The sequence below is a fragment of the Canis aureus genome, chromosome 9, assembly GCF_053574225.1.
Source record: "Canis aureus isolate CA01 chromosome 9, VMU_Caureus_v.1.0, whole genome shotgun sequence".
NCBI classification, from domain to species: domain Eukaryota; kingdom Metazoa; phylum Chordata; class Mammalia; order Carnivora; family Canidae; genus Canis; species Canis aureus.
The window spans coordinates 52019652-52032044 of NC_135619.1; the positions used below are offsets into that span (position 1 = coordinate 52019652).

A 12393-nucleotide genomic window follows, 5' to 3' on the forward strand; every position below is an offset into this window, starting at 1 on the left:
AATAGGTTAGCCTTTAAAAAAATAACTGTGTGAATTGAATTGGAACAAGGAGAAGGGCACAGTGGTCCTTGGAAGGGTATTGCAATAATCTAGATAAGAAATGTAGTTGGACTGAACTAGATAATTGGAATGGAAAAGAGTGGAGAGAGCGGTCAGATAAACAGAGTGTACCAGCTGGCTGTGAGTAGTGAGGTAAGGGTCAAAGATGGTTCCAGAGATGGGAATATGAGACACTAGGAGTATCAGCACATCTTTATGTCTTTAACCAGGGAGTGTAACCAGGACCATGAAGGAAAAGCTATTAAAAGGGATGAGGGGGGTGAAATTTGGGACTGAGGAATACAAATTTGAGAGGCCTACAGGCTTCCATGTGGGGATTTGCAAGCAGTTCTAAAGGCAGGGTTGAGTTCTGGCCAAAGGTAATAGATTCTGGAAATTGCAGATATGGGGGTAGATGTGATTATAAGGAGAGAAAAAGAGAAGCAGCACCCCAGGGAGGAGAGCAAGCGTGAAGATACGAGCAAGTGAATGGGGTCCCAGAAGAGACAGGAGAAGGTTAAATTAAGAGCAGACTTGTGAAAAGATGCTCAACATCACTCATCATCAGGGAAATACAAATCAAAACCACAGTGAGATGTCACATCACACCTGGCAGAATGTCTAGTATCAAAAAGACAAGAAGTGACAAGTATTGGCGAGGATGTGGAGAAGAGGGAGCCCTTGTGTGCTATTAGTGGGAAAGTGAATTGGTGCAGCCACTGTGGAAAACAGTGTGGAGGTTCCTGGGAAAATTAAAATAGATCATATGACCCAGCAAATTAACTTCTTAGTATTTACTGGAAGAAAATGAAAACACTAATTTAAAAAGATAGATGCAGTCTTGTGCTTATTGCTGCAGGATTTACAGTAGCCAAAATCTGGAAGCAACCTAAGTGTCCATCGATAGCTAAGGGATAAAGATGCGGTATATATACACAATGGGATATTCATGCAGAATAAGAATGAAATCATGCCTTTCATAACAACATGGACGGGCCTAGAGGGTACTGTCCTAAGTGAAATAGGTCAGACAGAGAAAGATGAATACCACGTGATTTCATTTTTATGAGGAATCGTGAAAAACAAGACAAACAGATAAGCAAAAATGGAAAGACTCCTCAATGTGGAGAACACACTGGTGGTTGTCAGAGGGGAGGCGGTGGTGGGAGGGAGGGGGGCGGGACAGGTAAGGGAATTAAGAAGTACAAACTTCTGGTTATAAGCCACGGAGATAAAAAGTACAGCATAGGGAATATAGTCAATAATACTGTAATATCTCTGTGTGATGACAGAAGGTAACTGTACTCATGCCATTTCATAATATATATAAATGTTGAATCACTATATTGTAAAAAAAAAAAAAAGTAAAGGGCACCTTTTAGTCACTTGTAAATTATTGTCCTCCTGCACCACTTACATACAGTTTGACTTAGGGGATTTTTTTCCTACAAGCTCAGAGAAATCACTTAAGGAAAGTTATCATTCCCGGCGATCCTAGTGATCGACTCTCATTGGCACTGTCTGCAGCGTGAGTCTCTGGAGGTCCTTTGGTTGACAGAGGCTGGAATCTCAGGATTCCCGAAAGCTATTTGTGATAGTAAGAGACTAACATTAGAGAGTTGCCTTTTTTTGTTTTCATCCTCATTCAAGAAGGAGAGGAAATGGTGGAAGAAATGTGTAATTTTACTGTCTCCTCCTCCTCTGTTTCCCTGCCCCCTCTGTTTTTGTGTCCGTTTTTGAAGCTAGTTCAAAAATACAGGTATTTTAGCTGTGCTGCCCTCCACTTGGAAATATGGAAGATTCTTTGGATATCTGAGTGGATAACCATTGTTGAAATTTAAGAAATAAACTCTTGTCCTTTCTTTCTCTTTGTTTCTCTCTCTGCCCCTTTTATTTATTTATTTATTTATTTATTTATTTATTTATTTATTTATTTATTTATTTTTCTCTGCCCCTTTTAATCTCCCAATATTTTGAGCAGATTCATATTCAAAGGACCGGGGACCTTGGATAGTAAAACCAGTGGCCTCTTCTAGGGGGCGGGGCGTGTACCTGATCAACAATGTAAGTATGCAGCAGGGGGCACCCTCTTTTCTTCTTCCTCTTTCTTCTTCTTCTTTTTTTTAAGTTTTTATTTTATTTTATTCATGAGAGACACAGAGAGAGGCAAAGACATAGGCAGAGGGAGAAGCAGGCTTCATGCAGGGAGCCTGATGTGGGATTCGATCCCAGGTCTCCAGGATCACACCCCAGGCTGCAGGCGGCGCCAAACCACTGCGCCACCGGGGCTGCCCTTCTTTTTTCTTTTTTAAAGTAAACTTTATACCCAGTACGGGGCTTGAACTCATGATTCCAAGATCAGGAGTCACATGCTCCACTGACTGAGCCAGCCCGGCACCTTCTCTTACTGGCTCTTCCCCTTTTCAGCTTTTGTCCCAGCTACTGATGGAATTTTTTTTTGGTTAAGAGTATGTGCTCCTTTCTGAAATCTGCATTCAGACATATAAGTTGAGGGTGGGTATGAGTTGGCTACTATTCACCTTCCTGGCAGTAACCTCTTCTTATGCCAGCAGCTATTTTGTGGCTAAAAAGTCACTTGATCAAATGTTACAGAAGAGCAGCCTTTGGTGTCAGCAGAAAAGAGGTTCCTTTTCTACTTGTGGCATATTATCATGGAATTCCTCAGTGCTAAGCACTAATTGGTAGCATACACATTTAGTTTCTGTTGTGAGCAGAATTGTGGGTTCCTGCCCTTGAGATCATTGAGGAAATTAATCTCAGTTTGATATGGCATCCTTGATGCTATTTCTATGTATCTCTCTCTTCTTTTTCTTTTTCCTCCTCATCCCCTTCTTTTTTTTTTTTGAAAGTCATCAGTATCTTGATTCTTTGCAAATTCCTCACTAAAAGTTGTAAGTTGAACATATATAAAGAGTAAAATAAAATCTCAATCCTAGTCTCACTTCCTAGACTTTTAATAGTAGTTTGTAACCTAATATAGTTGATTTATGTTTCTTTTCTTAACTTTACATTGTGTTTGCTTATTCCCAGTTTGATATATGTTGTACTCACATCATCTTTTGCCCTCCCTTCCCCATTCCAGGTCTAAATTTGATTACTTTTTATTATTTTTATATTTTAAAGGCTTATAAAATTACACTTTCTTTAATAACTGTGATTCCATTTCTCTGCTTTAAGTGAGTAAAAAATTCAAACCCAATAGTAACTTTGCGGCATTGGAATTCTGATTTTTTTTTTATTTAAGTTTTACTCATTTATGTAATCTCTACACCCAATTTGGAGATCGAACTCACAACCTTGAGACGGAGCGTCACATGGTCCTCCAACTGAGCCAGCCAGGTGCCCCTGGAATTCTGAAATCGAACCAGTATTTTACTCTGGGTCTTTTCTCATTCTTACTCCTGGACATTTGGTCAGCCCTTTTAGTCTGGAAACTAGTATTTTTTTCTTCGGTTCAGGGAAAATGATCCGTTTCTTGCCTTTATTTCTGCTTTTAGATCTCTTTTTTGAGGCATTCTGGATCTTTATGTCAACTTTTCTCTGATTTTAAATTCTCTGCTTTCCTCCATCTTGATCTTTCTGGATCACCAGTTTGAACTTTATCCATTTTTTTTTTTTTAAGATTTTATTTATTCATGAGAGAGAGAGAGAGAGAGGCAGAGACATAGGCAGAGGGAGAAGCAGGCTCCCTGTGGGGAGTCCGAGGTGGAACTTGATCCCAGGAACTGGGATCACGATCTGAGCCAAACGCAGACGCTCAACCACTGAGCCACCCAGGTGCCAATCTTTATTCATTTTAATATTCATTTTGTCTACTGTTTTTCTCTCTTGACTATCATAGTTTGTAGGAATCCTCAGTTTCTGATTTGCCTTTTTTTTTTTAATTAAAGAAAATCCTGTTGTTGCTTAATGGATTATGGATGCAGTTTATCTATTGGCCTTAGGATATCAGTTGAAAGTTTTTTAAAAGTTCTCTTCTGTTTTGTGAACTTTCTTGGAATTGTCTTTCTTTCCCCTCAGTTTTTGGATTTTCTCAGTTTCAGTGTGACCTTGGGTGTATTTGTGAAGGAAAGACTAGACTGATTGAAATAGACATCTGGCCTGGGTTTCAGGTACTGTCATATAGGACTTATTCCCTAGTAGTTTCTCCCTGGACAGACGGCTAACTCAGTTTTGTGCAAAGGCAGACTGTGTTGACTGACAGCCTGCACCTCAGGTGGATGTGAGTGAGAAGCAAGCTTCTTCCCGCCTCCCCCCCCCCCCCCCCCCCCCCCCCAGTCAAAATAGAGCTGGCTTTATTGTGAATGCAGAGGAATAGGAAGGTTTTGGTGATTTCCCTTCTGGGCAGCACTACCTTTCCTGTCTTTTCCTCTCTGGGTCCATTGTAGAGATAGAGTGGCCTCAAAGTCCACTCTTCTGTCAGATTTTTGTGCCCACACATGATGTCCTCCTCAGAGTAGTATCGTTAGGTTTTATCCCGAGGGCAAAGCTTTGGGTGTTGGAGGAGGCCCACAGAATTAATTAAGAATTAGTTATCTGATTCTTGTTCCTTGGCCTAGTCCTACTTTTCATGTTTGTTTACTGCCAGCTTGGAACTTCTCAGAGGCTCCTTGAAAAGATTGTTCTCACTTCTGATATTTTGCTTCCTCTGCTCTGTTTTCTCAACCTGATCCCATCTGCTTTCTATCTTTCAGGATTTCCTTCAACTTTTGGTCTCTTACTGGGTCCTTTTAAATGTTTTCTAACCTTGTTGTCATTTCATTCTTTTAAAAAATATCTTCTCTGTCCTTCCAGTGGGACTCTGGAAAGGAAGAAGAGGAAGTAGGTAGGTGTGTGTGTGTGTGGTCAAGTACTCTATTTTAAAATTCCCCAATTCTCTTTTTACATGGTCTGAGCTATTTCCTACACGTGTAGAAATGAACTTTCTGAGAGGTCTTTCACATTGAGAAATTCTTAAATTCAGTCTGGACTAAAAACTGTTCGAGATATACTGATGGCCAGACCTTACAGAATCTCATTCTGACACAGCAGCTACTCCAGCCTGAGACCCAGGCTAAAAGTCCTGTTACCTGGCCCTGGGTCACTCTGGAGGCCTTTTGCCCCGAGTCTCTTGTGACAGAAGGCTCTGGTCAGATGCCTTGGATCTCTTTTTTTCTTGTTTCTGTTCTGACCTTGGCGTGAAGGCTCCTGTCTGACAGCTTTTCCTTCAGCTCCATGCCCGGAGCTCCAGTGTTGTTTGAATCTCATAGACGGCATTAGTTTGGGTTTGAGTTTGAGCTGCCAAATGGAATTGCTATTGGAAGTCAACTGTGGTACAAGTTTGCTTTTTATTTTCTTAGACATGAGTCAAAAAGAATAGGATCTATTTCCAGCTCATCTAGGACTTTTTTCTTTTGGAATGCACTTTTGCTCTAGTGATTTGTTATTTTGAAACCAACATCATAAAGAATACAAAAGTTAAATTTTCCTTGGTGGGGCTGAGAACCCAGTGCCCTAACTCTTCCCTGGATGGAGTCTCATAAAGAGGGTGACAAGTCTTTAGAGAATGTGTTTGGCAAGGTTTCCTTCTCCCTCCCGCCTCTCCCTAGGCTGAATCCCTAGAGACCCCCTGCGTGGATCAAAGTACTTGGCAGGACCCTTTGCTTCCCTCCTCCCCCTCAGTGAAGCTTTGGAATGAGTCTGATTCTTTGAGGTATTTGGTGGAGGTGCCAGACAGAAGCCTGGGAAGATGCCAGCAGGCACCAGGGGAGCTGGCAACATGTGGACATAATGGGAAAATATTCCCATTTCACTCCAAAAACTGGAATTTTATCACCTTTTACTCAGACCTACAAACCATGTAGTTAATATTCTTCTCTCTTTCCTTACACACAAGGCCTCACCATCCTGTCTTTTCCATACCTGGATCCTTTCCCGTGGAATATGTGACCCATTAGCCAACTGGATGAAGTAACTCTTTCCAAGGCTGCTGCCTGCTTTCCTTTTAAAGTTGAGGGGGGGAAAAAAATAAAGTTGAGGGGGGTTGGGAGGGAGTGCTCAGGCGGTGGGTCTGTGAGCAGAACTAATAGGAGTGGGTGAGGGACTTGGGGGGTGGGTGGAGTTAGGTGTGAGGGCCAAAGGAAAACATCTTTCTCTGTCTTCCCCACTGGAGAGGGCCTCTTATTAAAAATTCCCAATAATAGTCATAACCTTTTGGAAAATATCCGCAAATAGCAACTTTTACCATCACAAGAGCAGGATAAAGGATAGAATAAGTGTTACTTTTATGAAATACCAAAGAGAGAAGTGTGAGCTCCTACAGACGGAAGTATCTTGGCTGATCAGCTAACATGGTTTCTCCCAGCTTCTTGTGTTTGTCCCAGCTCCTTCAGTAACCATGACTAAGTGCTGTATTTTCCCAATTCTGTGTATTCAGGTTGAGGAGGGAAATATCTAGCATTTTCTGATAAAGGTACAAATTTGATTATGGAGATCAAATTTTGTCATCTTTGTCTCATACATTATCCGCAGTAAATACAGTATTAATGTTTTCTTTGAGATGTTGAAGTAGCAGGAGAATATTTAGGTCACTCTATTTACTCCCTATATTTTTGACTATAATTCTTTATAGTACTCTTGTTTCTATTTGCTTATATGTTGTTATCTTAAGAACTCTCTATTTTTTCTCATCGTTCAAAAAATATTTAGGGATGCCTTGGTATGTGCCAGATGCTGCCACTCCTTAAAACCTTTTGAGGAATACGGATTATCTCTTAATACTAACACTGATACTAAGCTAATGTATCTTCATTATAACTTACTGCGCAGCTCTTAGTGGAACGGCACATGGTGTGCCGTGATGAAGTTGAGTTGTAGAATGTAGTAGAACCATAGAGGGTCTAGAGGTACTATCAAGTTTGCACTAAGAATAATAACTGATATTTCTTGAGCATTTAATGTGTGCCTATCACTGTACCTTCCCAATATAAACTCAATCTTTGGAAGAACCCTATGAGGTAGTTACTGTTATTTCTGTAGTAAATGGTAGAGTCGAGATTATAACTCAGGTCTGGCTGATTCCAGAGCATAACACCATTAACTGTACCATCCCTTCTTACAATAACTTAACAGTTAACCATGTGCTTTAATCTTAAAGTCCAATTAGAAAAATGACTGTGTTTCCAACTTTACCAATAATTTAGATTTTGTTTTAGCATACTTTGGAGGGCAGTGTGAGGTTGGAATTTAAATCATTTGAAATGAGTTAGTTGGGGAATGATGAAGAGGAAGCAGGCTTGAAAATATCAAGAAGCTTTCATTAGTTGCTTCCTAGTATTTAACACTATACAAAGAAACTATACCCAAACCATTCTTTTCTTTGATGAGCTTACAATTTAATTCCTGATATAGGTTGAAAAGAGAGTCTCAAACCATTGAACAAATATTGAAGTTAACTAATGTGCAAGATTATGCATAACTCAAGAGACAAATGTGTATGATGCGGGAGGAGAGAAAGGAAGTGGACAAAGACTTTAGATGTGTCACGTAGTGATGGCCATCAGCAGTGTTGTCTCTGGTTTGGAGGAAAGTTGAATGGTCATATATCTACTGTGGCCTGTAGGTGTTACTCAGTGGGAAGAGGTCTGCAGTTGTTTAATTTTAGGTTTGGAACACAGCCTGAGACTTGCTCCTTTGTACTATGACTCATCAATTCTTACATACAAAGCTGACTCAAAATGGAGATAGTACTTGTGAGAAAGTGATCAAGAAATGTGAGGGAGTCCGGAAATGGTGTGGGCGACTGTGTCCATGAGTCTGAATCAGCACTGACTGTCTCCAGCTCCGTATGATGCAACAGTGGGAGATGAGTGGGGAATCTCTTTATCTTGACTCTGGAGTTGGTCATCGTGGTTGTGTATGGTGTTTCAGGCCACAAAATTATGGTAACTGTAGTGTTTAGGGTAGCAAATGAATTATTATAAAGACAATCTTTTGAATTTGGGAGATAGTATTTTAGATCAGAACTTCGAGGAAAGATGTGAATAGTACTTTTAAAATTTGAGCCTCTGAGGCTGACTGGCTGGTTCCAATGCTGCTCTGTCACTCTATGACTTCTGTCACCCTCTCTGACTCTCCTCATCTGTAATATTTGGATGATGATATACCTACCTCATAGGATTAGGTGAGGACTAAAGGAAATACTTTGATGAATTAGAACAGCGCTGGACAAGTTGCTGATAATGTAGCCATTATCATTACAATTACTATTATAGCCACTTCCCTTTTGGAATCCTTCTGTCCAAATAGATTGAGGTGACTTCCAGCTGGTTTTTCTGTCTTACTCTAATCTTGTTTAGAGTTTTGCTATTCCATATATTTAAATCTTACTATTAAGAATCCAGTCATTTCCTGCTGAACCATGTTCAGGCCAAACTCCTCCTGTCTAGGGTACAGGTCCCTTTGCCTTGGGGTCCCTCCCTCCTAATATTCTAACCATACCTTTCATTAGCCCCAGGTCAGTGATCTGCCTCCTCTCATTTCTATTGAACTTTGTGCCTGCCATCTTTCCATGACAGCTTCCTTTCCTTTTCACCATGTGCTTAGTAGCTTTCAACACTTCCAGAATAGGCCTTCCTCCACTGATCCCACCTAACTGGCCTGCACTTTTACTGTGCAATCTCAGTCTTGCACTTGCAGATATGCTGCTTTGTGTTCTTTTAAATTCTATATTTTGCTGTCCCTTTTCCTAAACATTAATCTCTTTGGAAGTATGGATTAGGCTCTGTGAGGGCAGGAATTGTATCTGTTTTCTTCATCACTGGTCCTCAGTACCTCATACAGTATCAAATAATACTCATGATTATTTATTGTATAAACAACTCTTTTTTCATTGAAAAATCCTTTAAAAGATCTTGTTCAATCTTTATATATAGTAGGATAGGAAGTCCAACTGAATGAATCAATGAAACATCCATCCAGTTTCTCAAGGGAAATGCCAGGGGATTGAGGAAAGATCTGTAAATTCTCTATAAGCAACTCGATGAAAGCCTTTACTTAAGAAAAATGGTAGTATTTTAAAATTTCCATCGTACTTTACATTTGGGAGAAAGTACGTTTTTATTTATTTTTTAAGTAGCTTTTTTTTCTTGGCATGTGACTTTAATATCATGTATATAAATCTTTAAAGTTGTAGGGCTCTCTCTATTATGTGAGAAGTGGTATGTAAATTTATTCCCCCCCCCCCCATTGTAATTGGATACCTATAGTGTTTATGAGTGGTGTTACATAACCAGTTGAATATAGGGGTAGATTGGAGGAAACCTTTAATAGTATCAAGCACTATTCTTTTTTTTTTTTTTTTTTAAGATTTTATTTATTAGAGAGAGAAAGCATGAGCAGTGAGGAGGGGCAGAGGGAGAGGCAGACTCCCTGCTGAGCAGGGTGCTCAATGCAGGATTCCATATGGGGCATGACCTAGGACCCTGGGATCATGAGCCGAAGGCAGACACTTAACCGACTGAGCCACCCAGGTGTCCCGGAGGAAAACTTTTCTTAAGAGTGGTAGTTTTCCACTTTATTGTTTCTGAAAGGTCAAGAACTCTGCTCCCTTGTTGTGAGTTAGGATTTCTGTCCTTTTATTCTTTCTCTTTCAATAGCCAAACCAGATTTCCCTGGAGGAGAACATCCTGGTCTCCCGTTACATTAACAACCCTCTGCTCATAGACGGTGAGTTGAGATTGGGTCCTTGATGGGACTGGGCTCCATCTTGCTAATTTTAAAGAATATTTTCACAGTCTTCTCTATTAAGTCTTTATGAAGCTACTGTGACCTTCTGCTCATAGACGGTGAGTTGAGATTAGGCCCTTGATGGGACTGGGCTCCATCTTGCTAATTTTAAAGAATATTTTCATGTCTTCTCTATTAAGTCTTTATGAAGCTACTGTGAAATTCTTGACAGCTGTGGCTCTAGAGATGAGGATGGTTGCCTTTCCTACCTTATGGGATTATTTTGAAGATAAAATGAGAGAAGAGAAAAGAAAGTGCTTTATACTACATATATGTGAGAGCTGTGCAGTATGTATATATATGTGTGTAAGCTCTCTATCTCAATGTATGTGTATATTGTATATATGTATGAAATGCATAATTATTTATCCTTAAAAGGCAAGGCATATAGGCAGTATGTGTTTTGTGGGGAGAGGAAGACTGTTCTTTCTTTTATTATTTGTTACATTGCCTTTGTTCATTCTGTAACAGAAAACAAATGAACCCCTATTTTTTCTAGATTTCAAGTTCGATGTGCGCCTGTACGTGCTTGTGACTTCGTATGATCCTCTTGTTATCTATCTCTATGAAGAAGGATTGGCTAGGTAAGAGACTTTTGAGGGGAAGCGGTGTTATCAGAGTGGATCCATTCAAGAATGTGTTAAGATCACGCTGTTTCTGTTACGTTCAACTCAGAAAATTAGATTGTACCTAGATGTGCCTCAGATTACAGAATATCAGTCATGTTACTTTACAGTCTCACTTGCATCTCTGTACATAGAAACAAACATCTATATGTAAACACACACCTTTCCCACCAGGAATCTAGGATCACATTATATTTTCCTGCAATGGCAATTGTTATGGTAACCCTAGGGTATTAAAATAATTTGTCATTGTTCTTCACAACTGATCTAGGAAAAAAAAAAAGATCCCATAATGTCCCAAATTAATCATCAGACATTAATTTCAATGCTCAGAACAACCCTATAGTTGATGCAGTTTTGTAACTTCAAGGGGCACTGTTTGGAGCTCTCCCAGCTGGATGGTAGTAGAGTGAAAATTTGAATTCATGGATCTTACTCCAGAGCTCATAGCCTGAGCTATTTTGTGTCCTTTTGTATTTTGGGGACATTAGCTGCTTTTTTTTTTTCTTTCTTTTTACCTTCAAGTAATATACTTTTCAGTGGTTATATATATATTATTCTGTTTCTCTTGAGGTACTTTTTTAGGTTTTAAGGTAATGTCACAAAACTAAGCTCAAGTTATAATAATTTGAAGTTTTTTCCATACATTCACAGAATATTAAGGTGACATTGTTTTCATAGGCCCTTTAAATTGTTAAAATAAATATGTAACTTTGTTGTGCTCGTGTTCTTTTCCCCCACAAAGCTAAAATAAATATCTATTTACTAATTAGCTTGCCCTGAAGTTCCTTTTCTGCATAGTGGCCTTATAGGGAGAGCAGTTTAGGAGGTACTCTGTATCTGCAATCAGCCAGGAAGCTGTTATTGTATAATGTTATTTTAATTCTGTTGGATACTTATTGATGCCTCCTAGGACTAGAATCAGAGCGAGCAGTGTTATTAACCAGCCTATAGCCGGTTGAGCTGAGTCTCCCCTTCGCCTCTAGGTGGCAGCGACAGCATTCAGAAACATGGTCATGTAAGACTTCTGAGTTTGAGCTTGAGGAACACTGGAGGCTACTGAAACTCCATGGTTCTGGACTCTTGTTTTTTGGAAAGGAGGGGAAAACAAAAATCGTTCTCAGTTCTTCTGTAAAGGGCTGATCCTGGCATCTGAGCACACCCCGCCTACTAGGTCTATTCAGCTTTTCATAGGCGGGCAGTTTTCTGTCCTGTTTGTAGACACATGTGCTCTCAGACTTTGAAGTATAGGTTTGAAAGCTGAGTCCCCATACTACATAGATCAAAAGGAAGGTAAAAGATACCCTGTCCTGCTTGGTCCATAAGGTGCAGAGGGTTTTTATATTTATATTAAATAGTCACATGCCAAGTTGGGATACCTGAGCTTTTCCTTTTGTGTAGCATGAGCTTCTCTACTCCCTTCTTTCCTCCCCTCCATCCTCACTCCAGCTTGCCTCCTCTGCCTTTCTCAGGAACTTATTATGTTCTGCCCCAAATTGAAGTTCCTGAATGGGGAAAAGACCTCAAGGTTACACCCATTGTTTCTCAAAGATCTCATACCTGCGTGTTCTGCATATTATTCCAAAGATATTGCACTCACAGTATATATAGCTCTCTCTGTTGGTAAAATTTGGCATAGTTTTAAGACCTCAGTGGTTCAGATATGAAACGAGAGCAGTATAACATGCATTATAGAATTTACTACAGATATGTGAGTGCTTTGGCTACCGGGTGTGTGTGTTGGAAGTCAGAATATACTGCATTAATAAAATTAGTAACTATCTTCTCTTATCTCTAGCAGGAACTGAGTGTGTCTATGTGTGGGGGGTTGTGTACTGTTTTTATAATGGATGCTTTTTTTTTTTTTTTTGCCAGAATAATTTGGAAGACAGTTTTTAAAAAAACTCAGACTAAATTGAACCAAATAATAGGAGTTTTCAGG

At 39.7% G+C, this 12393-nt stretch overlaps 1 protein-coding gene across 33 annotated transcripts in view; it reads left to right on the top strand.

Annotated features, from left to right (window-relative positions):
* Nucleotides 1-12393, top strand: part of TTLL5 (tubulin tyrosine ligase like 5) — a 269627-nt gene that overhangs the window by 26636 nt on the left and 230598 nt on the right. For all 33 annotated transcript variants that reach the window (XR_013386548.1, XR_013386547.1, XR_013386549.1 and 30 more), the window contains 3 exons: nucleotides 2021-2103; nucleotides 9696-9765; nucleotides 10325-10409. Coding sequence is in view for 23 of the 33 variants with exons in the window: in XM_077910067.1 (XP_077766193.1) it covers nucleotides 2021-2103; nucleotides 9696-9765; nucleotides 10325-10409 (238 nt within the window). In the remaining 10 variants the exon portion in view is untranslated. The remainder of the gene's footprint in view (nucleotides 1-2020; nucleotides 2104-9695; nucleotides 9766-10324; nucleotides 10410-12393) is intronic.